Genomic DNA, 27,865 nt, shown 5'->3' with positions numbered 1-27,865 from the left:
TCATCCCCCTGTGCTCAGCTCTGGTGAGGCCACACCTCAGGTGCTGTGTCCAGCTCTGTGTCCCTCACTACAAGAAGGCCACTGAGGCGCTGGAGCGTGTCCAGAGAAGGGCAACAGAGCAGGTGAAGGGTTTGGAGCACAAGTCCTGTGAGGAGAGGCTGAGGGAGCTGGGGGTGTTTAGCCTGGATTAGAGCAGGCTCAGGAGTGACCTTATCACTCCTACAGCTCCTGAAAGGAGGGTGCAGCCAGCTGGGGCAGCCTCTTCTACCAGGCAGCCAGGGACAGGATGAGAGCAAATGGCCTCAAGCTGCACCAGGGGAGGTTCAGGTTGGACATCAGAAGGAATTTCTTCACTGAAAGAGTGGTCAGGCATTGAAACAGGCTGCCCAGGGAGGAGGTGGAATCACCATCCCTGGAAGTGTTCAAGATAGAACTGGGCACGGCACTCAGTGCCACAGTTTAGTTGTTGACATAGTGGTGGTTTGTCCAAGGTTGGACTCAATTTTGGAGGTGTTTCCGACCTTAATGGCCTTAAGGTCACAGACGACTTGCAAAATAGAGTTTAGAGCATTTTATTACTTATACTACCAAGTGCCTACTCCTGTTGCACTTTACTTCCAGAGCAATTTTTGGAGGAGGACTACCATTAAAATGACTTGCTATACTGGCAGCTTACACTAGAACAAACTTCCCTAGCATAGTTAAAAATCTCCAAGGGGAATCTGCAAGTCAACTGCTCAACAGAACAATACAAAATAAACCAAGTGGTTTTGACAACCTGCGCTTTTCTTTCATTCAACATCCTGCCAGAATACTCTCTTTTTGACAGCAACAGAAAACAGGTAGAGCAGAAGGAGCCCCTTATATCAGGCCACATTCTGGACTCTGCAAGTATCACAATGAAAGCAAGTATCACAAGTATCACCTGGCAGAAACAGAGCTGTGGTCTTTCTTGAGGAAAGATGGATAGTATACAAAGAACAAACTGCTCACCTACTCTAGGAGTAGGCAGACAGTGGGGATTTCACTACAAAAACAGCCTCTTCTCATGTCATGCAAAAGTTTCATTCAAAAGTGGCTCATCTCAATAGAACCTTCCAAAGTTTCTCACTTTTGTTCCACCTTGAGCAGTACAGAAATTCTTGGCTGCTCCTCCTTTGTGTTAGTCTTAGCTAATAGCCTTTTCCCATTCACTTGGTTGGGCATCCCCAAGATATTCATAAAGAATACAAAGAATTCTCAAAAAGCTCAAGTCAAAAAAAGGCAGTGCAGGTCAATGATGCCAAACCCTGCCCATTTCTGAAAGGACTCTGTCTGACTACTCTGACAATAGTTGGTAACTATTTAGTCCCAGAGGTGTTACATAGAACAGCAATTGATAGGTCACTAACAGAAGTAAATCACTAACAGAAGTAAATTCCAACCTTTAGTTACAAGTCCTGAAAGAATTAATGTTCAGGAATGCAACTCATCTCCACATTTTGTGCAATGGTTTTCCACTTCTGGCAGTCAGATGCTTGCACATCCTCCAGAATGCTTTCACTGGATTCTGCAGTTTGCCATCAGTGGGATCTATGTCACCCTGCAATCACAGGTGTGTGTAATGGAGTTGGGTAGACCATCCCTCAGCTCCTTGAATGAAAGATCCAGAAAGACACAAAGCAGTACAAGAAAGCTGCTTAATGAGATACGAAGTATGGGCAATGCATGAGGAGAGCGACAGCTTCTTCCTTTGAACTTTCAACTGCTCTTCCAATGTTTCCAAGCAGTTGCTTGTCAGACAGAAAGTAGGTGCACTTAGCCTAAAGAAAAGAGCTTAGGAAAAACAGTCCTCACTAGCAAACACTTTTCCAAGGATGCGCTGGAAACCTGTGTCTCCATTCCTCAAGAAAGCAACATGGGAATGTCACAGAAGTTTCCAACTACTACTGTGGATGGAGCCTGGCAGTGCTGAATTTAGGCTACTGGAATAGTTTAGTTTAATACAGTTCAAAACCTTCTTCCAAGGTCTTGCAAACAAGACTTTGTACCTTTTAATAAAAACTAATGACAATTTAGCCTAAGTATTGCCATGAAAGCTCCTGTGAGCCCTTTTCCTGAAAGCCCTTGGAACAGTCACATGGAATAAAGCACTGAACCAAAGTTTCAGCAAGAAGCCAGAGACAGCATTTGAAGACTCATGTTGCAGACACTTTCTGTCAGCTTCCACCGCTGTGCTATCACTGGAGTCTGCCTGTAAACTGCTTGTTCAGAAACCAGGGCCAGGCTGTAGGAGGAGTCTTTAAAAGCAGTAAATGAAACCTGCACAGATGCAGCAGGACCCGTGTAAGAAGAGCAGACAAGAGGTCTGTACTTTGGAGACACCCGATGCTTTTTTACCCTTGATAGTTAACCCTACTGGGAATGGAACGGAACTCCTACCCATCCACATGGTTCACAGGCAAAATAAAACAAAGGCCATGAGTGAAATGGCAGAAAGAGACCACTCCCCTCTGTTCCTTCCCTCCCCTTACACATGCACTGTCTGAAGCACCACCACTGGACGCACTTGACAGGAAGCTGCCCAGCTGTGCACAGCCCTCCTGGGCTGGTACACCACAGCTCCTCCTGGGCACGCTGTGAAGAGACTGTGTCAAAAGCCACACTCCTGCTGCAGCAGCCAAAACCTGAAGCATTTAAACTCAAGTTTCATGCCCTGTACTTCTGCCAAATCAGCCCCATAGTAAGAACAGCGAAAACTGCACTAGCCCGATAGTCCAAAGGTTTTGGTGGAAATACTGTGAGTCCATGGAGCAGCACAAAAAGCCCCACTAAAGGCTGTGCTGTAATTCCAGAAAAAGAGGCAGCTCAGACATTCCACAGCCAGTGCTTAAGCAGTGCAGCAGCCAACTTCATTCAAGAAACAAGCAGGCCAAATGCTACCCTTGGATGAGAAAATCAGCTTCCGCATACTCTCCTTCTCAGTCTCTTAGAGAGCATGACACATGCTCACAGTCTCCTGTTGCAGTTTTCCAGCTCTTGGTGAATGACCTTCCTTCCTTTGTGCTCATCAGGAAGACAGGATAGCAGAAGCTTTGAGTTTCACAAGGTTTTGAGCAAACAACAAGGTTACAAGAAGACAATACTACAGCAGCAGTGGGATGAAGACTTTTTTGTATAGAGCATCTCATTCGAGGTTTCTGACTTGGTAAAGTTTCAGATACAATCCTTTTATTTTCTGTATTCATCCAAGAAGTCTTCAAGAACATGCGCTTCTCTCCTGAAGGGACTCCACCAGGCATGGCCTCATTAATGCCTCTCAATTCAGCACTTCTGAGATCACACCTTGAGTGCTGTGTCTTGTTTTTAGGCTCTCCAGGACAAGAGGGACAATGACACACGGGAGCAAACCCAGGACAGTGTTCAGAGGGCTGGTGCACCCAATGGACCAGGAAAGGCTGTGAGAGGGGTTTGCTCTGCTTGAAGAAGGGATGCTCAGGGCAGTGTCTGCAGGGGATTTACTGCTGTTTAACAGGAGGACAGCAAGACTGTAGAAACAGACTTTTCCCTCAAAGGCACACTGTGAAATGGTCATGCAGCAATGGATACAACAGCAACCTCTGCAGAGTTTCCAGGGAGCTCTCAGGAAAAAGCTTTTCACAGTGGGGATAGGTCAGTCATTGGAACAGGGCATCTCCATCCCTGGAGATACACATATATCTCACCTCAACAATGTCCTGAGCAATCTGATCTGACATTGGATCTGATACTAAGGCTGGCCGTGTTCAGGACAGAGGGCTCAGAGATGTCCACAGGTTCCCTCCAGCATTAAACATTCCATCATCCTGCATCACTGACCAGAACAGCTTCCTTACAAAGTGAAACAGTTCTAACCAAGGAAACTGGGCTTAGCCACAGGAATTAAAATTCAATACCCAGAATAGAGATTAAAAAGTCTCCTGCTACAGACCAGCACCACCTGCTTTTCAATGATGCACACTAAGCAAAAGCAGTGCAGCCAAATGCAATAACCAGCTGACACAACCCTCCATCTGCCCTCACCACCACAGGCTGAAAAATGGTTTTGGCAGCTCTATCTTGTTTTGTGTTTTACCCATACAGAGCTGGATGCCATGACAGCATCTGAAAGACAAAGGTGGCTCAACAGGACACTACTAACCAAAAGTCTATTTTTGAGCACAAGGTACTTGCAGACACCAAGTACAGCTGTCTTGCAGGATACAGATAAACAATCGTTATAAGAATTGCTTATCTGCTGCTAAAAGAAACAGATTGACAGTGATGTTAAACAAACTGGCCATGAGAGATCTAGTGTGGTCTGACAGCAAGATTTTCATAGGGAAGTAGTTTTAACAGTCTGAATGTCACTCTTCCCTATCAGAAAAATAAGAGTACCAGTCTACCCAAGAGATAAAATTAAAATCAGAGTGTTCTTGACTGCTGTTAGCCTGAAAACTTGGGGATGCAATGTCAGCATAAAGGAAGTCAATGAGCAAAAGACTTCCAATGCATCAAGTAACCTTTATAAAAATACCCTCTGTGGTCTGTCTTTATATTCTGCCATGGCTTCAGGAAGGTCTATACACAGAAGTGCCTGCAGTGACCCTCTGTTATTCTCAAGAAACACTCTAACATTTGACATAAGGAACCTGTTGCAACAGAAATGCTCTCAGGTAACACAACATTACAGCTCTGTTAAGCAGCTTTTCTCACTCCATGTGTTTCCCTGAAGAGCAGAAGACCTATTTGGAAATATATCCAGATATCAGCAATGACACTGAGCAGCACAAAAGAAATCCCTTCAGCCAGCTTTGGATTTTGATCACAACGAGCTTCCAGGAGAGCATAATCCAGCTAAGCAGAACCTGGACAAGGAATGATCAAGAAAAGGGCAAGGAGAGAACTGTGAAAAGCACAAAGGGAAATCCACAGTTGGAGAGAAACCTTTGGTGAGGAAGGAGAACCAGAAAAGGTAAGACTGCTGGGGAATGGGAGTGAGGGAAAGTGTTTTCTAGAAAAAAAAAAGCCAAAACTGACTCAAGAGTGGCCTACCTGGGTGGAAGGCCTCTGGATCGTAGATAGTTCTTTTCCCAAATGAGAAGCACGAGGCCAAAGGACCAAGAGCAACTGGGAACCTCCTACACTGCTGCGGTGATTCAAAACCCTGTGAGCAAGAGGGACATAGAAACCCAGCATCGTTGGGTTGCACTGCCTTGGCACAAAATGAGCATTCACAGGGCACACATATCGTGTGCATTGCTTCCCCTACCTTCGCCTAAGTCTCCTGCCACCGGTGAGCCAAATATGCCAGACTAACAAAACCAAGATAACCAGACATGAAGGATGTTGTTGGAAGGCGCAGAAAAAGAAAAATGAACCTGAAATGAGGACTGACACTGGGTATCTTAAACGCCAAGCCCAACCCCCCCCCTTGGTTACTGCAGTTTCAGTCTGCTAATTATGTACGCAAATGCTGACAGCCAGGCACGAGAAGATAAATGTATGGAAAAACCACTAGATAAAGGGATATCCTAAAATCACTTAAGTGCTTTTAACAACAGTTTTGTTACAAAGTTTAATCAGCCATTCATCTGAAATTCCAAAACTCTTTGGGAAAATGGAATCACAAGGAAAAGTTCTGATGCACAACTCTAGCACTGTACACTGCCTGTCAGCTCCAGAAAACACCACTTATTTGCACAGACAAGAAGGAACACAGCATTACATAACTCAGTACATTAGTGCTAAAACTGCAAGGACTAATAACTGAGTTTAGATAAATCCCCAATCATCTTAACAACCTCTAAAAAAACTATATAAATCATGGGCAAAATTTATGAGTTTGAAATGACAATTGTGAATGTTTTTTACGATCTACATGTAAAAGAAAAAGCATGAAACTATCCAATGGCTTGTAAACTGAAAACTTAATAGAAGGCTTTATACAAATAATGGCTGCATAGAAACTGCACACTAAATATGCAAATACATGCCCCAGTCCTTCCCCCTGCTCTCATCTACCACACTTTACAACAACATTACCTTTTTGGTCAACATTACCTTTAATGTCTCGATGAACAATACCATGTTCATGCAGCACATTGATAGCAATGGTGATCTGCTTTGTGTACAGCCTAATGACATGCTCCTGAAGGCCCAGTTTGGATACCTCCTCCAGAGTGCCCTCATCACAGTACTCCATGAAGATGTACATTTCTTCCTGTTTTGGGAAACAAACCAGATTTCATTCGGTATAATTTCTTTATACTTTAAGCACTGAATTAAGATACAGTTTTCCCTACATCCTTAACTATTCATGAAATAAAGTATCATGTAATGTCTTCATGAAAGTATCACTTACCATGAAATATCTAATATTCTATTGCACAGCTATGGAAACTCTCTGCTACATGCCTATCTATATCATTTGTACATAACTGAGACTATCTGGTGATATAAAAATACAGTGCTTTGGCATCAAGCAAATGACAGACACTTTGAAAACCTTGCAGGTGTATTACACAGAAATTTATAGATTCTTTCTTATTTAGAGAAGGGGGTGGAAAAGGGCACAAAATTTATGTTTTGGGCTTTTTTTTTAATCCCTTCTCTCTGTCTCAGTTCCTGCATCATCATGTGTTGACTGCTTGAAATGGGCAAGTTTTTTGTTCTTTGCTGTGGCTTGAACAAGCATGCCAACTCTAACTCACTTTAAGGAAAAAATTAAGTTTCTGCTCCCACTCTGTCTCCAAGCCCATCTGATTTTAAACAGACTGAATTAATATAAAAAGATGGCAAAGATACAAAGACATTTAGAATCTAGTCCAAGAAACCAATGACCCAGTGGCACAGACACCCAAATTTGTGTCTCAAATAGAGAGCTGCAGAAAGCAGCCTATGTCCCCTTCTAAACCAACAATGGGTCAACAAAACAACTTTATCCATATTGAGCAAACCAGTCAAATCCAAGCAGCACTTTCCAGCAAGACATGAGGACTTGAGACTCACAAGTGGGAAGGGCATGTGGAAAGCAGAGAGTAGTAAGAAGTTGGGTATCCCAGCACACAACTCTGGAATCCAACTCCATAGAAAAATACACTTCATTAGTTCTACTGCTCAAGCATGAAAACTTGCTATTTCCTTTTGAAGAGATGCTAGCCAAATTCCAATACTTGTCTGGAATCATGATTTAAATGGCAGCAGAAGATTTTTGCAGGAATCAACATGATACATTACAAGTACAACCTTTGCTGCTAACAGGGACAGGTTTTAGCCTGTCTAGTCTTTATCTACATACAGGAGCTACCATACCATATATGATACAACTTGCTTCTAGACCAGTTCAACAGAGTAGCAGCATAGAATAGTTCCAGCATTACTCACTCTATTCACTTATTTTAAGCCTCCTCTGTTTATGTACCAGTTCCAAAAAGTCTCTCCTAACTATGTTTCAGAGACCTCAATATCCAGAGGAATAAAGACACACTGCTATACACAGAGATAATCAGACAAGACCAACTAGAATGTTCTCATGTAAAAACCTCCAATAATGCAAAACTTCTTAAAATTTTCTCTCTGCCTTGTTAAAAAAGCCCAAATACTTTATGTTTTCTTACCCTGTGGAGCTCCACACCAAAATAACGAACCAGATTAGGGTGTTTGATGCCTTCAAAAATTTTCAGCTCATCAGCTGTTTCTTTGATGGTTTTGTGATCATTAGGTTGAAATCTTATCTGCAAGAAAGATTTGTCATTGTTTTGATGCTAATTCAAATTAATAAGGAACAAAAAAAAGCAAACAACCTATCCTAAACTCAAACACAACAAAAAGCTCTTGTTGTTGTTGTTAAATATCATCACACAAAAAGCTCCAAATTACCCCTCTCCATCCCCAAACTGAAACAAATAAAGCACACTGAGCTAATTCTGGAAAATTACCTACAACTATGATGACACAGAAACTTTTTAAGAGCAAAATTATGTTACTTAAATGTGTGAATACACTCGTGTGCACATATCTATCTCTTCTGTGCTTGCCTTCTAGCTTAAACGTGGTAGACAGACACAATACAAGAGAATCTGAAAGCAATGTCACAGAGAGCTATCATTCAACAAAGGTTTTTTGCCAGGTACTTCATCACCAGAGAGTCTAAGTGATCTCTTTAAGGGGTTTATCCACTGAGAACAAGGCAGCTGCAAGGAAAAGGTGTGGCATGAAATAAATACCATCAAAGATTTTGAAGAAAGAAAGAAGTTTTCATTACTTCTCCTATGCTGTGATGGACTATTCAGTGAGGAAAAACATTATCAGGTGCTCTGAAAAACTGATCTAAAGCTTCTAACTGTGCAAAGATAAGCAAGATGAATAGAAAGTTATGGAAGATGCTATTTTTACCATATTGTTAGAAAACAGAAGCTTCATTAACTGAGTGCAGGACAACTGCTAAAGAAATAAATGCACATAATTGCACTGAAGGCAATACACTGCCCTCAGTTGCTAGGATGTTATGATTGCTACATTCAGTGTAACAATTCCAGGGTACAGTTTGTACTCAAGCAGTGGTATAATTAAATACATGAAGATCACAAAAAGGTGACAAATGATATTCAAGTATTTTACATATTCCCTAATGCATAGTTGCAATACTATGTATTTGTAGTAAAGCTTGCCCACTATAATCTGAAGTCATTTTAATGACACTGTGGATGAGGTAATACAACCACAGTGTCATTGGTGCAGGGGCAGGGGAATGCAGTGTCCTTAACCAGTTAAAAAAAATCAATAAATCTAACTTTCCCCAAGTTATTCTTAAAGAAATCCAGAAAAGCCTTTTATTTGGAAGTTGCAAACAGTTTTCATTCAAGCCTAGTGAAACAAACATCTCTCAAAGATCTATTTATGAGCTTACTTCAGCTTCTGCTAAAGAGCACACATGCTGATCTGTAAACAGCACCTGCACCTAGAAAGCAACTCTGAATTACAGAGTGCAGCTGATAGGGAGGAAAAATGTTATTTCATCAGAAGAAAAAAAACAGCAACAAAATCTCAAGTGTTGGTATTAGTCAGTGACTGAGTATGGTACAAGAAGTTAACCACAAGCCCAGTCGTGCTTTTTCACACCTTGGAGGTCACATATGTATTTTGTGTGTGTGTGTGTAAGAACTAGCTGATAAAATGTAACTGCTGCAACATCCAGTGGTTGCCACAGTAACTGCAGTGAACCCTTAATGTTTGCAGTTGTCTTAAGATGCAGAAATGCACTAAAATGAAACAATAATTTAAAAGAAAAACAACCACAAGGTGTTGTAGGGGAAACAGATCTCTATGCCTACACAGCTTTACCTCTATCCTGAAAACTAGATTTTCTGTACCCACAAGTTAGTCAGCAGTTTTGTGACTCAACCTAGCTCACACTATGGGAGAAGCTGAAAAACATCTGATGTCACACTTCCTATCTATTGCTCTAAGGAATGAAGAAAAAAAGTAATAAAAGATGAGAGGAAACAGTGCAAAGTAAAATATGAGAGGAAACAGTGCAAAGTAAAACGTAATAAAATATAAGAGGAAACAGTGCAAAATATAAATTTGTGTACAGTGTTTACTAATCTTTCAACATTATTTAAAATCTCTTAATGGAAGTTCACATATATTAAGCATCCTATGAGCTCAGTAAAAAAAATGATCCATTTTACATACATTTAAATTAAAAGTTATAAACTGAAAAGCAACTTGAGGAAAAGGTGCTAACAGCAGCTGTGGCTACATGAAGAAACAATTTGTCTTCCCATCCTTTCCCCGTTAGCTAACAGCAGTGTGCAGAAACCCTCGATGCCTCCTATATCACCCACATTTGGTTTAGGACAAAAACAAGGGCAGCAGTGATTCTGGTATTCACAGTACTCACTTCCTTCATAGCCATCAGCTCTCCAGTGTCAACACTGATGCAAGTATAGACCTTCCCATACTGGCCTTCACCTGCAAAGTCAGGGCAAGGAAAATTCAGTATATTGCCTTCAACAAGCAACAGGTACACCAACTGCAATGAGGAAACATCACTGCTTTTCATCTTTCTTTTCATTTACTACTCCAAGTAGCTTTTAACTGTAACAATACCACACTCATAGCCCTGAATTCAAGCTGAATGAAAGTAAAAACATTAATCAGCTAACCTGAAAGAAAACTTCTCAAGAACAAATATTTTCTCCCAAAATCCCAAAGCAGAGAGTAAAATATGATCATACGAGGGAAACAATAAGATTGGTGAATTAAATCTCAGAGTTCCAACTAATTTCCATTTATATTTCTGGTGATTCCAAATGTAGAACTTGAACATTTTATACGTTTAAACACACACAGGTAACACAAGATAGTCTTAACCAAGTCCTTCTCCTTGTTTCCTGTTATTTGACCAATAAAACATCAGTGACCTTCTACACTGAGAAAATCCCACTCACAACAGTATTTTGTATTTTAACATTTTGATTTCAATAAAGCTAACAATACCTATGCAGAGACCTACAATTTTTAAACACAGTCTTTGACTTCCCTCAAAAATATGAAGTTTGGTATTTTAGCTAGATAAATGGAAGTATAAAGAACATACCAATTTTGTTTCCTCTCTGCCACTTGAAAGTCACTTTTCTCAAACCCACGTGCATAACATTATCATAAGACTTCGGTGTGTCACAAACTTGGCCAATGATGTTCTTCCTTCTCATCTCTCTGTATCTCCTTTCTTCAAACAACTGAACAGACTTTTGAACAGCTTCCATCGGGGCTTGCTTGGAAGCAGTGTCTAAAAAGAGTGATGAACAATTTCCTTGATTGAGAAATATTCACCGTTATATTTTGTTATCTTTTGATATCACATGAAATACCCAGAGTTAAAAGAACACTATTTAGTGAGTCTAATTAAGATGTAGGAAAAGAATAAGACATTTTAACAATCACATATGAAACTATCACTTATGAATCACATACGAAACTAAGGTAAAATGAGAACAATTGTACTTTCCTAATCATCTCTTACTTGATTCAAAGAAATCACATTTATGAAACGCAACACACTTGTTTGCATTTGACCTGTAACTAACCTCTGACAGGGGAAATATGCTAGGGTCATAAAAGCACTAAGGAAAGAAGGACAGGTAAGGTTTTGTTCTTCAGACATATGAGAGGTTTCTTGAAAGAGCCATGGCATCTGTTATTTCAAAGATTTATTTTTTATTAGAAACTCCAGCTCTCAAGTCTTATTATGAAACGGCATACTAGTGAGTGAGACCAAAGAGATCTCAGGGCAGTGTTAAGTTCCTACCCTCCTAGTAAAGCACAAAAATGATACATCTGTCACTGCTGACACCAGTAGTCTAACCTGTTCCTGGCAGTCTCCAGAGGATGGAGATGATACTCCCAAACAATATATACTACTCCCCCCTACCCACAGTTAATACTAGTTCTGCTATACCAAATATGCCTTGCTGTAGTTTTCAATCAAAATATTTGTCTTATTCACAGTGGACAGTAAAACCAGTTCCCATTACAGTAGTCTTCTAGAAAATTTCAAGTTTTCCTTCATTCTTCTTTTTCAGTTTAAACAAACTGAAATTCATTCAGTATTTATGTTCTGACTTCTAGATTTTAGAGTAAGAACTAGTAATTCTTCCTGTGTTCTGTGTAAGACACATAAGGAGACCAGTTTCCAACGTGACAGAAACGTTTTCCTCATGTTTCCTGGGGTTCTACCCTCACATTTATGTGTGCCACAACATATGCAAACAAGCTTCATGTATCAACCCATACAGTACAGGAGTGTCTGAAGTGATCAACTTACTTTCAGTTTCATGAAAATCAGTAATAAGACAGAGAGAAAGGAGACCCCCACAATAGCCTTAAATTTAGGAGACAGTGTGGGATCACACACTATTAGACATCCAAAATAGGAAAATCCCACACTGGGAAGAGATATTGGGAAGTGAGAAAGTGTTTCCTACTGTCATAACTGGGCACTGAATAGGGACTGCAAACTTCTGCAATTTCTATATAGTAATAAATGAACACAGTTTTGTAGAACACTGGTACTACCTTTCAGAAACTGAAAGAATTAACTTTTATAAAGTTTAATTACTCCTACCTTGTGACTCTGTTAGCAATATCCCATACCTGCAATCAGGGGTTTTTTTTCCTCCTTCCTATGTATAAAGCTGTTAAAACCTCTTCACAATCCACAATAAAATCCAACCTTTCAGTAGAGCACTGGTCTAACAGACATTGCATTACAGGGATTCCTAAACACCTACCTTTGGTCTGGTTGATCAACGTTCTGAGCTCCCAACTCCGCCGGGATGAACCACTAGAATCTCCTTTTGGATACAATGGCTCTAGAGAAATAACAGTGTGAGCACAAAAGTAGCTTTACCTCATATTAAAGATAACGCCGTTATTTTCAGCAGAAGTTGAAAATTAGTCCTACATATAGGACTAATAACCCTACATGTATAGCAATGTACGCTCTTGAAATCAAAACTGACTTCTCTTCAGCAAACAAATTATAAAACAGAATTTCATTTGTATAGAAACAGAGATCTCCTTCCACAACTTAGGGAAGCACTTCAAGCCAGGGCACTCAGAATCAAATATACAACATATCTGTAGGAAAACAATTTTCTAAGATTCCTTAGAATAAGATTTGTATTCATTCCAACCTAAGCCACCTTCCTTTTCATATATATACCCCAAAAAAATGGAATAAGCATGAGGCAGACAGTATTTTCAACATTTGCTTAAAAACTAACAAAGATGAAAAAAAACCTTCCACATCTTTTAATATAAGTTTTTAAGGCATTTCTCTGTATGAAATCCAGTGTGGATGACCACAATATCAACTCTATTTTGCTTCAGATTTTGTACTTCCTTTCAATTTGCACAATCAATCTTTCAATGACCTGTTGCAATAAATACCACATATTCAGGGGGGGCTGGGGAAACCTGACAGAGAAGCCCTGATCAGGACATCAAGTCACACATCCTGGCCCTTCTTCCAGGATTCAAACAACAGCAAGTATTTGTAATACTGCAGGGATAAAGAACTGGACAGAAAACACTTCACTGTCCTGATGGATCCAGTTCAAACCTCATTAACAGTGTTTTGAAATTTACTATCAAATGGGGTATATAACTCAGAAATCATATTACTAATTTCATTTTGAACATTGGAACTCTGCAAAGCACCAGGAAATCCCTTCAGATACAATTCAGAAACAATATGAAGGGCAAGAGAATAAGGGATATATCAAGAACAAAAGGATTTTCTCTGACTATATAAGCCCACAAGTTAAAAATCTAAGATTTCTGAATGTGATGAGGTGAAAAAAATGTTTGGAAAGGATAAGAGCTAGAACAGAGAGAAATATGTTAATGACATAAAGCATCTGCACATGTAGGTCACAATTTGTTACTGTGACAATCACCTTCTCGCTCTTCAGTGGGACTGGAGTGACGACTGAGGGATCTGAACTGCAACTCAGCTGCTATTGAAGCAAGTCGATCATTTTCAGGGACACTGGAACCCCTGTTAAAAAGAACCAGCATACTAATTAACATGTCATTAGTGTTTATTTAATGCAATGCTAATTTAACTGCAGTTTTTAAGAGATGGAACTTCTGAAGCCTAGGATATGAACCATGAAAGCAACATGAAAGAAAAACTGATGCCAAAAGGTAAACAGAAAACCCTCTCTATGCTTTTTCCCTCAAATGAAGACTTTTTAGATTATTTTAGTTATGCTGCTCTATGAAAAAGCCCTAAGCTTCCAAAGCATAAACTTCAAACTGTTTCTTGCCTGTAGCAATAGAATCCATTTTCATGACTTGTAACCTACAACTAAGAACAGCTGCTGCAGGATGCAGCTTGTGCCAGGGCTGGATACACAATCAGAAGTGATTCAGCTGGGTGATAATGTGAGCCACATCAACAGATGAAATGCAGTAACTGATTCAAATGTGCCTCGTGCACTGCAAGTACAGTCATAGTCCACAGTCATTAAGTCAGAAGCAATGGAAAGAAACATAAGGTGGCTGACAGGAAGGACACTGTTAAATGACAGTGGCAGCCTGAGCGCTTAGAAGCCCCAGTTCTTCCAAACAGCACAGAGTGGAATCAGATGCCTCAGAGTAAAAACCAGATGAACAAGAAGGCTGAACAGAAAGGAAAACAATATTAAGAGAAACAAGACTTTAATTCTTAGGTCTTCAGCCACCTTCCTCCAGCCCCAGACAAAAATTAGTTCACTCATTTTAGAGCCGTAAATCCTTTGCAGAAGTCTCTCAACCCTTTTGGAAAAGGTTCCCCCTCAATTTTTAAAGTTTGATGGGGAAGAATTGTGACTGATGTCTCCCTAAACATACTATGTTAGAGGTATGAGCTAAATGTTACTGAAAAGTGGACAACATTGTTAAATCTTTCACTGAAAGCTAACAACTACAAAAAGATGAAAGATACTTTAAATGACAAGGTCCACACACATCTATGAGAGGATTACCAGTCCTGTAGTTGTTTCCAAATTGTATCTGAGTATTATCTAAAAATAGTTTTAAAAAAAACCAAAAATAACAGAAAAACACCGCTACAACCTTGAGAACAGAAGTCAAAACCACAGACAAACTATTCCCATGCAAATGTTCTCCATACAATGTTTGTTTGCTTTGCACTTCCTTCTTCTGCCCAACCAGATATTATAAGTTTGAGCAGGAACTGAAACTAAACTAGTGAAAATCCTCATTATTCTTCAGGAAGTTGAGGTTTTAATAAGCAAGAAGGCTAAGATGGTTCTCAGCATATACACACCAATGATTCCTGATGCATGAAATGCTTAAAAACAAGCAAAGCTACATCACCTCTAAAATGAAGCAGCAGCTGAACAGGCCTAAGCACCACAGCTTTGAATGCAGGTGCCTAAGCCCCATTTCAGGCCCATCTTAGGCACCCACACCCTTTATTGATCCAGAAAGTCTGTATGCATATTATTAGGCAAAAATTATAGTAAAAGAGAAGAATGCTAGATAATTTTTGACTCCAGCCCTGGATAAATAACAAACTGATGAATAATAACCACAGTTAGCTCTAAAACTGACAATCTAAAAAGATTATAAACATAAACCTACCATAAATGCATAAATACCAGAAAGCTCAATGTAAAAAACCAGGTATTAGTGATTTGGATTTTAATTTATAGTTATGCTATAATATTGGTTTTTGTTTAAAAAAAAACTTCACTAGAACTATGGTGGCATTTGTGCACTATGCACTGCCTAGTACAATTGATTTACCAAGTTCCAACATTCAACTTTTCATAGATATTTAATGCATATAATCATGTCTTAAATGTCTAAAGAGTTTCTGGAAAGTGTCCAAAACTTCCGCCTTTGTGCTATTTCAGCATTGGACTCCACACTTTGCCAAACCACAAAACATTTCATTGATCCAAAAGATTCCATTTCTCCTTTGGAGCACAAATAAACAAAATTCATAATTAAGACCACAATGCATCAAAGTTTGCAACTTTCTTTTCACTATACTAAAACAAAACAAAAAAACTGTGGAAATATATAACATTATAGTATTTTGCTTTCCTCAATAAACAGAACCCCAAAAAAAAACCTAGCAGCCTTCAGAACTCTGTCTCTGCTTTCATAAATTTTTTCTTCAAATGACTCCTAGCTCATATAGAGTATTAAACACTACTTTAAAATCTAGACAGTGCATTAAAAAAACAAGATTATGGGATATTTTATGAACAACCATCAGAAAAATGGTTTCAGAAAAAAAGCTGAGAACTCTAAGAAAAATACAAGTCTTTGAAAAACACTAATTATCCATCGCACTGTCAGCTTATAAAGCTGCCAGAACCTCTTAGTGAATATTTCCTAGCTTGTTACTTACTTGAAAGGGCTATTCCAATGCTGCAGACTACTGCCTACTCTGTCTTTCTCATGAGGGAGCTTAAAACAGAAGCATAAAGGATAAATAATGTCTATGTCTGAATGACAAAAATTTCAAGATGTATTTTCAACCAAAAAAAAGGCCTAGATTCATAAGCTATAAATCTGGAGGCTACTGTAAAAAGCGCAAGGCACATCTTGCAATAAAAATAAAAATCTTGCAGAAAAGATTGTATATAAAAAGTGGCAATTTACTTCCCTCTTAACAGCTTAATGCATGCTCATGCCATGCATCTGATAACAAATCAAGCTATGATGGTCTGCTGGCTCACAACCAGAAATTATTTATTACAAAACAATTCATAATCAAGTTATATCCAAGTTTGCTTTGGTCGCCATCAATCTATTGCTCCTTCACCACCTCTTTTTTTCTCTACCAGGTTTGTGATGTAGTTAGATGTGTGTATCCATTCATATGAATTTCTATCCCAAAGAACTTTCAGTAATCTGCAGTAGAATTAAGAATCTAAAAACCTATTTTTAAACCCTAAGACAACATCACTGTGTTAAGAGTGGGCTTTTCACAGTCAAGGGTGCAGGGGAAAAAAAAGGTAAATAAAGTTGGGAGATATGTCAGTGGTCCAACTTGTAATATGAGAAGAAATACCAACAGTCTGAAATTATAACAGCCAAATGAAACATCAAAACACAAGAAAGAAACTAATGTAGGTCTGTCAAAAAAATGCCACTTGTGATGATACAGAAGTTATTTCTGTTACATATTGTTGAAGTGAAGGGAGAAGACCCATCTTCGTTGATCAGAATCTGACTCCGGTTTATTGATCAAATTAGACACCTTTTATACCAGTGTTAATTCACTTCATGCATATTGCAAAATCTGAGCTCCCGATAGGCTGTAGATAAAACTTCAGCTCCTCCTTTTGTTTACAATACCTGAAGTTAGTTTACTGAAACCAAGATCAGTGTTCTCACCATGATATGAAAAGTTCTCAAAACCTTCATATCTGTTCCCAGACCGGCCATCTGTTCCCAGTAGCAGCCAAGGACAGAACGGTCTGAGAATCTTGTTGTTTATATAAAAGGTGGCTGAGAACCTTAATTATTTACAGGATCAAGCCTGGGAAAGGCTGCTTTACAGCAGGCTTCTATCTTTCCCTCAGCTGAGTACCTTCATGGCCTCTTTCTTTAAGCCATGCTTAAACCAGGCTCTCCACAACATATCCTGATACAAGAATAGTTTCTTTCATATTAAGTTTATTCTGCACCATCCTAAGAAGCCAAAGGAGTAGCAGGAAATTATTTTGTAAAATCCTCATGGTGTTTAATTTTGCATTTGCCACTATACAGTATTTCAAAATACTTGTATTCAAAATATGACAGACAATAACAACACCAAAACTGTTAGCTAACATGAAAAAAAATGAAAATCCTTGTCCTTAGTTGTATCTTGCAGTTATCTTAGTGGAAGTGATTCTATGATTCTAAGTGTTAGTTATCGGTACTAATTATTTACTAAAGTTACACCAATGAGCTGACTGGCATGTGTTCATTGCATGTACATTTTACTGAGCAAATCTGTAATCTACCTCAGAACTGCATGCTTTAACTACCACTTGTTCAGGCTTTTTGAATCTGCAAGTGGTCTCATCATCGATTTCCGACACGTGACTTTGCCCAAGTGGAACATGAATGAAGGAGCCAGTGGAAGATGGAGGGAAGGTGCAAAGGATCTATTAGGATGCATGTGGGAGCAGTTATGTGGGTGATGCAGGGAGGATGAGTGGGCTACAGCATGGAGTGCAGCTACCTGGTCTCATTGGCACTGCTGAGAGCTTTGGGCTGGGGTGAGTCGCTGCCCACGGGAGCGGGGCGACTCACAGCAACACTGCCATGGCTCCGCGCATCGCAAGGGACGCTCCGCGTGCTGTGGCAAGAAGAAAAACTTCAGGAAATGGTTAAAAAATGAATGTATGGAGCTGAAAGTTTGTTTTAGAAACAAAATATTGAAGTGCATATAATGATGCCTGATTTCAGAAGTTTTTCAATTGCATAAAGATTTTTATGTGGAATAGCTCTGGGTCTCGGAAGATTGTGGCTGCCAATATATACAATAATAATAATCCTCAAAATAAAAATCTTCTAATCTTTAGAATACTACTAGTTTCTGCCAAAGCTAAGTGGCTTCTGAAAAAAAAGTCAATTGTAGAGTTTGTCACTGTCATCATATTCTTGGAAAATAGGGCCCTCTGTGTAAAATTAAGCATGGAGATGTTTATTTCGACATTTTTTAAAACTGTTTTTGCAATAATTCTCATGTCAACTCTTTCAAAGGCATAAGAAAAGATCCACTGTTTTAAGCTTATTCACAGTAGGTTGGTAATGATGCAGAAATGCCACCATATCTCAGAATGCTACATTTTTATGTCCCATGTATGTAAATTCCAGAAAGCACTGCCACAGGAACTTCAGCGGGCATTCAAAGTGTGGAAGGAAATAAAAGTATTGTTAATGAGCAGTTCTCACTGAATTAAAGCTTTTTACGTTGAAACACTGGTTTCAGGAAAGATAAAGGGGATAAGAATGACTTCAAAGTGAGAACCCATGCACCAACAGAAAGGGGGCTGGCCAAGCAGCAAGAAAAGGAAACTTGTATTGTCCTTAAAAGCACATCAATAAATTCTGGATCACATATATGCTGATTTTTTCTATCAAAAAAAAAAGATAGAAAAAATCTTTGCCCCAAAGGGAAAGTAAAGGTATTCCACTTACTGACATTCAGCATAGCCAAGAGAGGATAAAGATAAAACAGTTTAAAATGCTGTACTAATGCTCAATACCTGAAGCCTTCAGGCGTGGGGATGATGAGGTGAGGATTTGGTGGATCACTATGGCACCGAGGCACTTTTACAGGACGGGGACTGTTTCGATGAACAGCTGCAAACACGAAAACAGATCACATTTACTCAGATGTCAGAAAAACTCTCTTAAGGGCCATTTCAAGACACAAAATTAAAACAAATTCCTATTTACAGAGTTAGGTGTGAACTGGCACATATTTTCTTATCCTTTGATAAAAATACATATTATTCCAACTTTGAATAAATCAATCATAGGTATTAATACTTTTCATATTTTTGTATTACTTAACTCATCCATAAAACAATGAAAATTCTACAGATAGCCAAAAACTAGCAATTAGAAAATGTGTACATACTTCATAAAAACTTCATTGCTTCTGCTTCACAAATTAATCTTATTGCAAAATAAATATTAACCAAATAATAATTAGCAAAGAGCAATATTATGTTCCTTTCCATAAGAATTCAGCTTCCTCAGACAATAACAGAAAGCAAATTAGGCTGTGGAAAAACCCCACATATGACAGTTGTATCCAAACTAATGCCCCTTTGACAGTGTGCCTCAAGGAAGTGGTACAAATGGACAGTACAAAAGCCAAACGGGTAGTCACTATTTTTATGCCTAACTAATTCAGTGCCTCCAAAAGGAGTCTTCACCATCTGCCCCAACTCCTCCTTAAATAATAAGAAAAATACTCTGTCAGTCACATCTCAAGACAGCTGGTTGCCCACCAAACCATGAGTCAGTACTTTCTGCCAGGCCAGGTTCCTCTCAGGGAGCTACATTTCTGCCTTGTTTGCACTACTAGGGCAAGCAAAAGATGGCAGGGCTGGATGTTGGTTGTCCTGCTGTAAGTGGCAAACATACTAGCAGGAGACCCAGAAGGCAGCTCCTGCCCCACCCAGGTAGACATCAGCTGTTTCACAAAGCAAAAAGACAGGATAAAACACCAGGAAATACACAGCTATGTGTCTAGAGGCAGCAGCATGAAGACAACTGGATTCTCAGCTTTGGGAAAGGGAGTAAAGACCACAGAGAGTTTAAGTCCTTCAAAGTGGTAAGCAAATGTAACTAGGAAGTCGTCTTTTTCTCCTAATCAGGAGATAGGAGTGGGTATCTGCAGTATCTGCAGCCAGGATACAGTCTATGCTAAATTTCACATGTATTAAAGTTTCAGACTGCTGTTGAAGTCTGCACCATTTATCTGTGTCACCTCCTCCCCTCTGAGACAAAAGCTGTCAAGCAATTTAGTTTGTGTGATCTGCAGTAACGTTTATGAGAGTTTCAATAATTTGGGATCATCATGCTGGTGGATCTACCTAAAACAGGCCTCCCTCTCAACAGCACTACTGAAAGTGAATGTACAGGCTTTAAATCACTGGACAGAATTTAGCTAGATTTGATTGTAGACTATGCTTCTTTGACTGACTTTCACTGCAAAAGGTTTGTCAGCTGTAAGATTTTCTCATCAAAATGTTACCAAAACAAGCTTTCCTGAAAAACTGGAAAACCTCCTCTGCTGGGGGCAGATTACCCTCCCCTCATGTCTTCTATCATCAAACCCACCCAAGACATGGGCACCAGGAGAAAGATATAAAAGATGACAAAGTATTTTGAAAAGTAAACGAGTCAACAGAGTTAAGAAGAGAAAGACAGAAATAGTGCTGAGAACGAGATGGGTAAAAGGCACACACAGCAGGCAAAACATTATTTTCTCAAGATGCATCATCAAATATGTTGATTTCACTCTAATGATATCAACACATATCTATAAAAATGTATTTTACATTATGCCATATTTTATAGCAGAGAACTGTTTTGCACAGCTCCCATGTACAATGTATATCATGTGTACTTGACAATATAAAATCCATTAGAAGCAAAAACATCTGCAGTGCCAAAGTGTAAATAACTGCAGCATCACAATCAAAGTTTGGGAGAGGGAGCTGTAACTGCCTTCTTAAAGTTAAAATCACTTCTTTACCCAAGCTTTAAACAACACAGCCCCTTCCTATAAGATCTGCAGGACTTCACAGGAAGGATAAAATGAGAGGAAAGAATCTGTAAAGCTTTGAAATTTCTTGGGTTAAACTACCACATATTTACACTTTATCAGGGAATAATGGTTTCACATCAACAATCACAAATAGATTGAAAATACTTTTATTGGCATTTCTCGCATTTTAAAAGCACTTTACAATCAAAATTCTGTAACAGCAGCAGCAAAGCTCCAGAACAAATGCCAGTAACTTCTGCCTTACCAAGGTACAAACCTGTAACAGGACTGTGAGGTTTTCCAATAACATGGCCAATGCACTCATTCATCAGAGCTTGTAAACTCTAGGAAAGACAAACATAAAAAGTTGTGATGTTTTGTTACAAGAAGGTTGATGGTCATATGACAAAGCTCACAGTAACAAAATTACATTGTTCAAGTGTGTATGCAATCTGTCAGATAAGCACCACTATATTCTACTTATTATATTAAACTTCTGGATCCACATTAGTATTTTGACTTAAATGATTTTTTTAAAGCTAGAAGTCTTGGCTTTCTCTTGTCTTTTGTCCTTGTCAAAATTACATAACCAGTAGCATACCATAAAGAATATTTCAAAATATAAAGGTATTGGAACTTAACATTCATTGTTAATATAATTAAAATCACATTTCCTGAAAAAAAACATCTTTTCTGCTGTAACAATCTTTTCTGCTCTCCCCCTCCACATCCCAAGAAGAAACCTAAAAAAACTGAGTGAGAATATGATGGCCTGAATGTCAAGATGAAGTTCTGTTAAAACAAAAAATATTAAGCCCTGCATATTAAAAGAGATGCACTTTCCTTATCTACCCATGAAGCTACCAAAACTTTCATGAAAGGGATTTTAAAAGTTAAAATCACTGAACTGGGCCTCAGACAATCTGAGACAAATTATTAGGTGTAGTATTCAATGGATATGTAATGCTGGACAAGTTGTCAAATCTTCCTGTGGTTCAATTTACTGGGCAGAACAGCAGGAATATAATGCATCCTCACAAAGTAGTAAAATTATGTTCTTTGGTAAAGCTGCTGTGAAGGTCACTTCTATTTGCCAGTTCACTCAGTGTAAACAAAATTTTTTCCAGAAATTCAAAAACTTAGTGAAAACCAGGAACTTCAAGGATTAAGAAAAAACATAATTATAAAACTAAAGAAGCATTGAGTTTGAGACTGGCATATCTGACCAACACAGACTGAGCTAGAAATTCATTTTGAAATGTAGAGCTCTAAATACAGACCATCATTCTTCCATGACATGATGTAGTATCTGAGAGATCAAGATTGACATTGCCATTTCTAGCTAAAATACTGTGACCAGTGCTATACAGATTACTCAAAGTGGCTTCAAGTGATGATCTCCAAAACTGAAATCCAGTTTAAGAAAGAAAAAAAAGTTCAAAAATGCAGTTAAGGTTTTGGACTTCCCCCTTTTTTTTCCCCCTTATTTGCTCAAAGTCTGTTTCAGAAACTCTGTCAAAGCAGAAGAATTTAAGGGGCTACTTCCTAAAGTATCAGTGTATTCCAAATACCAGCTTAACTCTGTCATCAAGGCACACAACCCTTCCCAGCAAGGCGAACTAACAGGATTAACACATAATTTACTAGAGAGCTCCTGATAAAAATACCTGTGAAAAAAGTTTAAACCATGTATTTTCTGGATTATGCAAGATTAATGTGGTTGGCATTTCATAACACATCTTGAAATAAGTAAAAATCGAGAGGTGCTAACACTCACATTCTGCTATTTTGTGGCAACTGTGCTTTCACTTCTCTGTAGTATTGTACCAAGATGAGAAATAAATTCTCAGAACAGGAAAAGGAGGAAAGCAGAGTAGGCAAAAAAGCCAGCTCTAGTCTACTGGGTTTTTTTCATAATAAAAACAAAAGAAAGATGTTCTAAAGTCTGTTTCATGTTGGAACTACTTGAAAATTAACAAATCTTTACATGACAGGGATTTTGTATTCATATCCACAGATGAACTTTGGGTGTTAGCCTCAGAAGCTTAAATTTAGAAACTGATTATCACAGCTATAAATCTCTGTAGAAAGCTGCTGTCAACTTTCCAAGACCCAAGATAAGGTGGCCTCCCAAGACAGTAGTAGCAGTACTTGCAACTTGCCAGCAAACTGAAACCATTACTGGCAATAGTCACAAATCTACTCTTTTCAGAATCTAACAAACAGGCGAGATAGCAGCATCAACAGTGATATACAACAGCAATTGTTTCACTACAGCATCTGTGCTCAGATGTTGCTCTATAAAAAGTACCCATGCAAAACATATACTGATAGCTTCACAAGCATTTATAAATAAACAGCAGCAGAAAAACTTATCCATACCAAGAAGTCATCTTCTGGGAGAGCTGAAATAAATGCTGGCTCAATGGCTTGAAGAAAATCAAAACCTTGAGTTGCCCATCTATGTAAAAGAAAAAGACAGAAAATGAAATGGTCTTTGGCCAAAGCCATCATTAAAAGTTTCAATTACGTCCAAGAACAGTAAATAACAGTTAATTATTTTTCCTCTGCAAAATATGATAAAATCCTCATTTAAAAAACAGACTAATATATAAAATATAAAAACGTTACTTTTTATCCAGTTATATTCGGACAAAGGCTGATTTTAGCAAGGATATTGCCAAATAAGGTGAGCAGGCCATGCTATGTATCTACACCCATAACATGCTATCTTCCAAACAGTATCACCAACTCAACCATCATTTGTTTCAGAGCAACAAGCCAAACCACTGCAAGCCCTGCCTGAAGTCTCCTTTCTGATACAAGGCTGAAAGGACACAAGATTTTATGACTATTTGATAATTAATGACTGGGCTTCAGTGGTTTCATGGCCTACAGTGGCAAAGTAGAGTAAGTAATTTGGCTGGAATGAGTTGTGTCCTCAGCCACCTGCTGTCCTCCACTGCCTCCCTCTTTGACCTACTTGAACTAGCAGCTGCAAACTACAAAACACAAATAGAATCACAGGATATCCTGAGTTGGAAGAGGCACACACAGATCATCAGAATTGACCTTCTGACTCCACAAAGGGCTACACAGAAGTTAAGAGCACAGTCCAAATGGTTCTTGAACACCTGAAGGCATGGGGTCACAACCATTTCTCTGGGGAGCTTTTCCCAGCACTTGACCACCTCTCAGTGAAGAACTTTTTCCTCATACCAATCCAAAACTCCTCCAATGCAGGTTTTAAGCCATTTTTAAGCTATATTCTCTTGTACAGTCACCAGAGAGAAGACATAAAGAAGTTGCAGATAGCAATTCACTTTCCTCTTCCTTTAGCTGAGCAAACCTAGCATCCTTAATTACTCCTCATTACATCTTGTCCTTCAGTCCTTTCACCATCTTCACTGACCTTCCTGCTGCAATATTTTTACGTCCTTCTTAGATTATGGGGCCCAAAAGTGCACAGAGTACTTGAGGTGAGGCTGCACCAGTGCTAAACACAGTGGTGGAATCACTCCAGCTCCAGCTGATTAGATCTGTTGTACCTAAGGCACCCCAGGATACAGTTGGCACCTTTCACCACCTGGGCACATCGCTGACTCAAAGCTTACAATCAACAAGAACCCCAAGGTCCCTTTCTGAATGGCTGCACTCCAATCTCTTGGCCTCTATCTATATGGATATTCAGACTTACAGCACCACAGGTGCAAAATCTGGCACTTGTCCTCCTTAAATTTTGTTATTGTCCAGCCCTCATAATCTATCAAGTTCTCTCTGTACACCTCTGTGCCCTTGAGGGAATTAATGTCTTCTCCTAATTTAGCATGGCAAACTTATTTAGTGTGTACACAACTCCTGTATCCAGGTCACTGATAAAAACATTGAAAAAAACTGGCCCTAAAACTGAGCCCTGAGGAACACTCTAGTGACTGGCCACCAGCCAGATGTCACTTCATTTACTCCAATTTTTTGAGTCCAACCCTTCAGCTCTACCAACAACTACCACGGCAGTAACAAGTTGGCTGTTACCTGGGTCGAGTGCCCCGGCCACTCTCACACTTTGTTAGCACATAATTCATCCATTTTCTGGCAAAGTTGATGTATTTGTCTCCAATTTTCTGCCTGAATTCTCCAGACATCAGACGAACAACTTCTTTATGGTACTGTAAGAAACTAAAGATTACTTTTCACATATTAATAAGAAGAACAATATCCACTGGAGTATTTGCAAGCTAACAAAATTCTACAGTATGATAACAGTCACATCCTATTCTTAGACAAAATTATTTTATGCAAGCAGTTGCCTACTTATAGAAAAAAATAATCAAGAAAAGTATGATACAAAATATGATACAGTGAGAGGCAGTACTGAGCCACACTGCGTTCTTCTGTGTGCATCAGGCACATGCTGATGTTCAACAGTGTACACATCACTGAAGAAACATCCTACAGAAACACTTGGTTCTGTAACCAGAGACTGAACTGCAAAGTAGTGTTTATTTTTAGTTATACTGCAGTAACTTTAGGGGATTAAAAAGTTATCCATGAGCATTTAAAAATCAAACAAATACCAGCTATTTCTTACAAGACTATTGTAGAAGTACATAAGGATATGACACAATCCTTAAAAATTTCTACAAAGCCCAGAGGAATCAATTAATAAAACAGTTAAAACATCTGAACACAACATTTTGAATGCCTGCACTTTAATGCAAGCACTCAAAAGCTTGTACTGCATCAAAGAACCACCACAAACTCTGAAGAAATGTCTCATGTTACAGTATTATGCTATTCTAGGCTGAAAAACAGTGAGAAGGTAAGTTAAACCACAGGGTGGTGGGGAGACCATCCTTGGAAGTACTATAAAAATGAGTAAATATGGTTCTTTGCGATATGGTTTAGTGAGCACGGTGGCACTCACTTGAGGGCTGGACCTGCTCTTGGAGGTCTTTTCCAACCTTTATGATTCTGATATCATCTAAAAAGCTGCTAAACAGCAGAGCTTACAAGACTATACCTGAAATCATTAAGTTCTTAAAAGATTTTTAAGATTTCCAGGCATTGCTAATTTAACAGATTTATCAGATTCATCTGTTACTTTTCAATTATTCTCAAGCAAAATTTCTGAGGTGATTTTTATGACGTCCTGCTAAAAATGGTAAGTCACAATTCACTAGAAATTACCAAATGTGAGGCCAATCCACATGAAGGACTGCAAGGAGGATCCAGAAAACAACAGACCTGTCAGTCTGAAAGTTATGGATCATCTAGTACAGGACAACCAGGAGATTAGGACCAGCCAGCACGGGTTTGTGAGGTCCTACTTGACTGACCTGATCTCATTCTATGACAAGGTGAGCCACTTAGTGGATCTGGGAAAGGCTGTGGATGCCATCTACCTATATTTTAGCAAAGCTTTTGACATTGTTTTCCACAGCATTATTCTGCAGAAGCTGGCTGCTCATGGTCCGGACAGAGGTTCACCTTTTGCTGTGTAAAAAATGGGCAGGATGGCCAGGCCTAAGGAGAGGTGCTACACCCTGTGGGCAGCCGGTCACTATTGGGGCTCCCCAGAACTCAGTTTTGGGGACAGTCCTGTTTTATGTCCTTATCAATGATCTGGACTAGGGGATCAAGGGCACCCTCAGTCAATTCACAGGCAACACCAAGTTGAGTGGGAGTGCTGATCTGCTGGAGGGCAGAAGGCCCTGCAGAGGGATCTGGACAGGCTGGATTGCTGGACCAAAGCCAGTGGGGTGAGGTTCAACATGGCCAAATGCCAGGTCCCACACTTGGGTCACAACAATCCCATGCAGCACTACAAGCTGGGAGAAGAGCGACTGCAAAGTTGCCTGGGGAAAAAAGACTTGAGGGTGCTGGCTGACAACTGGCTGGACATGTTCCAGTGTGTGCCCAGGGGGCCAAGAAGGACAATGGCATCCTGGCCTGCATCAGCAATGGTGTGGCCAGCAGGACTGGGGCCCTGGGCACTGCTGAGGTGGCACCTCAAATACTGAGTTGGGCCCCTCACTACAAGAAAGACATTGAGATGTTGGAGCAAGTCCAGGGAAGTGCAGCAAAGCTGGAGCTCAAGTCTTGTGAGGAGCAGCTCAGGGAGCTGGGATTGTCTGGCCTGGAGAAAAGGACATTCAGGTGCAACCTTACTGTTTTCTACAACTACCTGAAAGGAGGTTATACTGAGGTGGGTGTCAGTCTCTCCTCTCAAGTAAGAAGTGTTAGGACAAGAGAAAACAGCCTTAAATTGAGGGGAGGTTTTGACTGGATATTAGGAACAATTTCTTCACTGGCAGAGTGGTCAGGCATTAGAACAGGCCACAGAAGTGGTTGAGTCCCCATTCCTGGAGTTATTTAAAAGATGTATAGATGTAGACATGGTTCAGTAGTAGACCTGGTGGGGGTGAGTTAACACTTGGAAGTGATTACACTAAAGGTCTTTTCCAACATAAATAATTCAATAGTTCCATAAATTTTTTTATTTCCACAGTCATTAGTTACCTTATTTGCACCAATGCAAAACCAGAAACTTCAATTGGTTTTTGTTTCCTTACCTCAAACCCAAAATTATAACCCTGAATCATGGCTTCCCGGTAGTATTGCTGCAAAGTGGCAGATTCAGATTCATCAACTTCAGCATCAAACTCAGATGTGAACATGTGATCAACTCTATCAATGGCACTGCTTATCTTATTGCATAGCTGTAATGCATCATTCTGAGTAACAACAAAAAGGGATGGGGGGGCAGCAAAATATTACTTAGTCTTGTCAACTGTAGAATATAAGGAAAACATGAATCTAACAATTACATTCTTTTAAATGAAAAGGTACTATAATGCCACAAAAATTAATTCAGTCTTGAAAAAACAAACATTTTCCAGCAGTTGCATGAAGCAAGTCCTGTAATTAACTCAAGTATTATAATAAAGTTCTCTTGCATGTGATTAAAAACAAAGACAGCAAAAGAGTGAGCAGAGAACCAACAAAAAAACCACAAAACAAACAAAAACATCCAACCAAAACCAGACAGACAAG

General features: G+C 39.3%; 1 protein-coding gene across 14 annotated transcripts in view; it reads right to left on the bottom strand.

Moving 5' to 3' along the window:
• The window catches only part of MAP3K4 (mitogen-activated protein kinase kinase kinase 4), a 69,542-nt gene that overhangs the window by 5,036 nt on the left and 36,641 nt on the right, over positions 1-27,865 (bottom strand). For 4 of the 14 annotated variants that reach the window (XM_074537345.1, XM_074537347.1, XM_074537349.1 and 1 more), the window contains 12 exons: positions 27,385-27,546; positions 24,845-24,978; positions 23,195-23,273; positions 21,078-21,156; positions 18,795-18,891; positions 17,765-17,899; positions 13,467-13,567; positions 12,297-12,377; positions 10,604-10,795; positions 9,905-9,975; positions 7,617-7,733; positions 6,061-6,220 (listed from right to left, as the gene is read on the bottom strand). In XM_074537345.1, the coding sequence (XP_074393446.1) occupies positions 6,061-6,220; positions 7,617-7,733; positions 9,905-9,975; positions 10,604-10,795; positions 12,297-12,377; positions 13,467-13,567; positions 17,765-17,899; positions 18,795-18,891; positions 21,078-21,156; positions 23,195-23,273; positions 24,845-24,978; positions 27,385-27,546 (1,408 nt within the window). Of the gene's footprint in view, positions 1-5,052; positions 5,165-6,060; positions 6,221-7,616; positions 7,734-9,904; positions 9,976-10,603; positions 10,796-12,296; positions 12,378-13,466; positions 13,568-17,764; positions 17,900-18,794; positions 18,892-21,077; positions 21,157-23,194; positions 23,274-24,844; positions 24,979-27,384; positions 27,547-27,865 lie in introns of all 14 variants that reach the window. The other 10 variants (XM_005486493.4, XM_074537344.1, XM_005486492.4 and 7 more) reach the window with 6 other exon arrangements.

This window comes from Zonotrichia albicollis, chromosome 3, assembly GCF_047830755.1.
Source record: "Zonotrichia albicollis isolate bZonAlb1 chromosome 3, bZonAlb1.hap1, whole genome shotgun sequence".
Lineage (NCBI taxonomy): Eukaryota > Metazoa > Chordata > Aves > Passeriformes > Passerellidae > Zonotrichia > Zonotrichia albicollis.
Note: the sequence above shows the minus strand (reverse complement) of the source record. Positions and strands in the feature narration are given on the sequence as shown.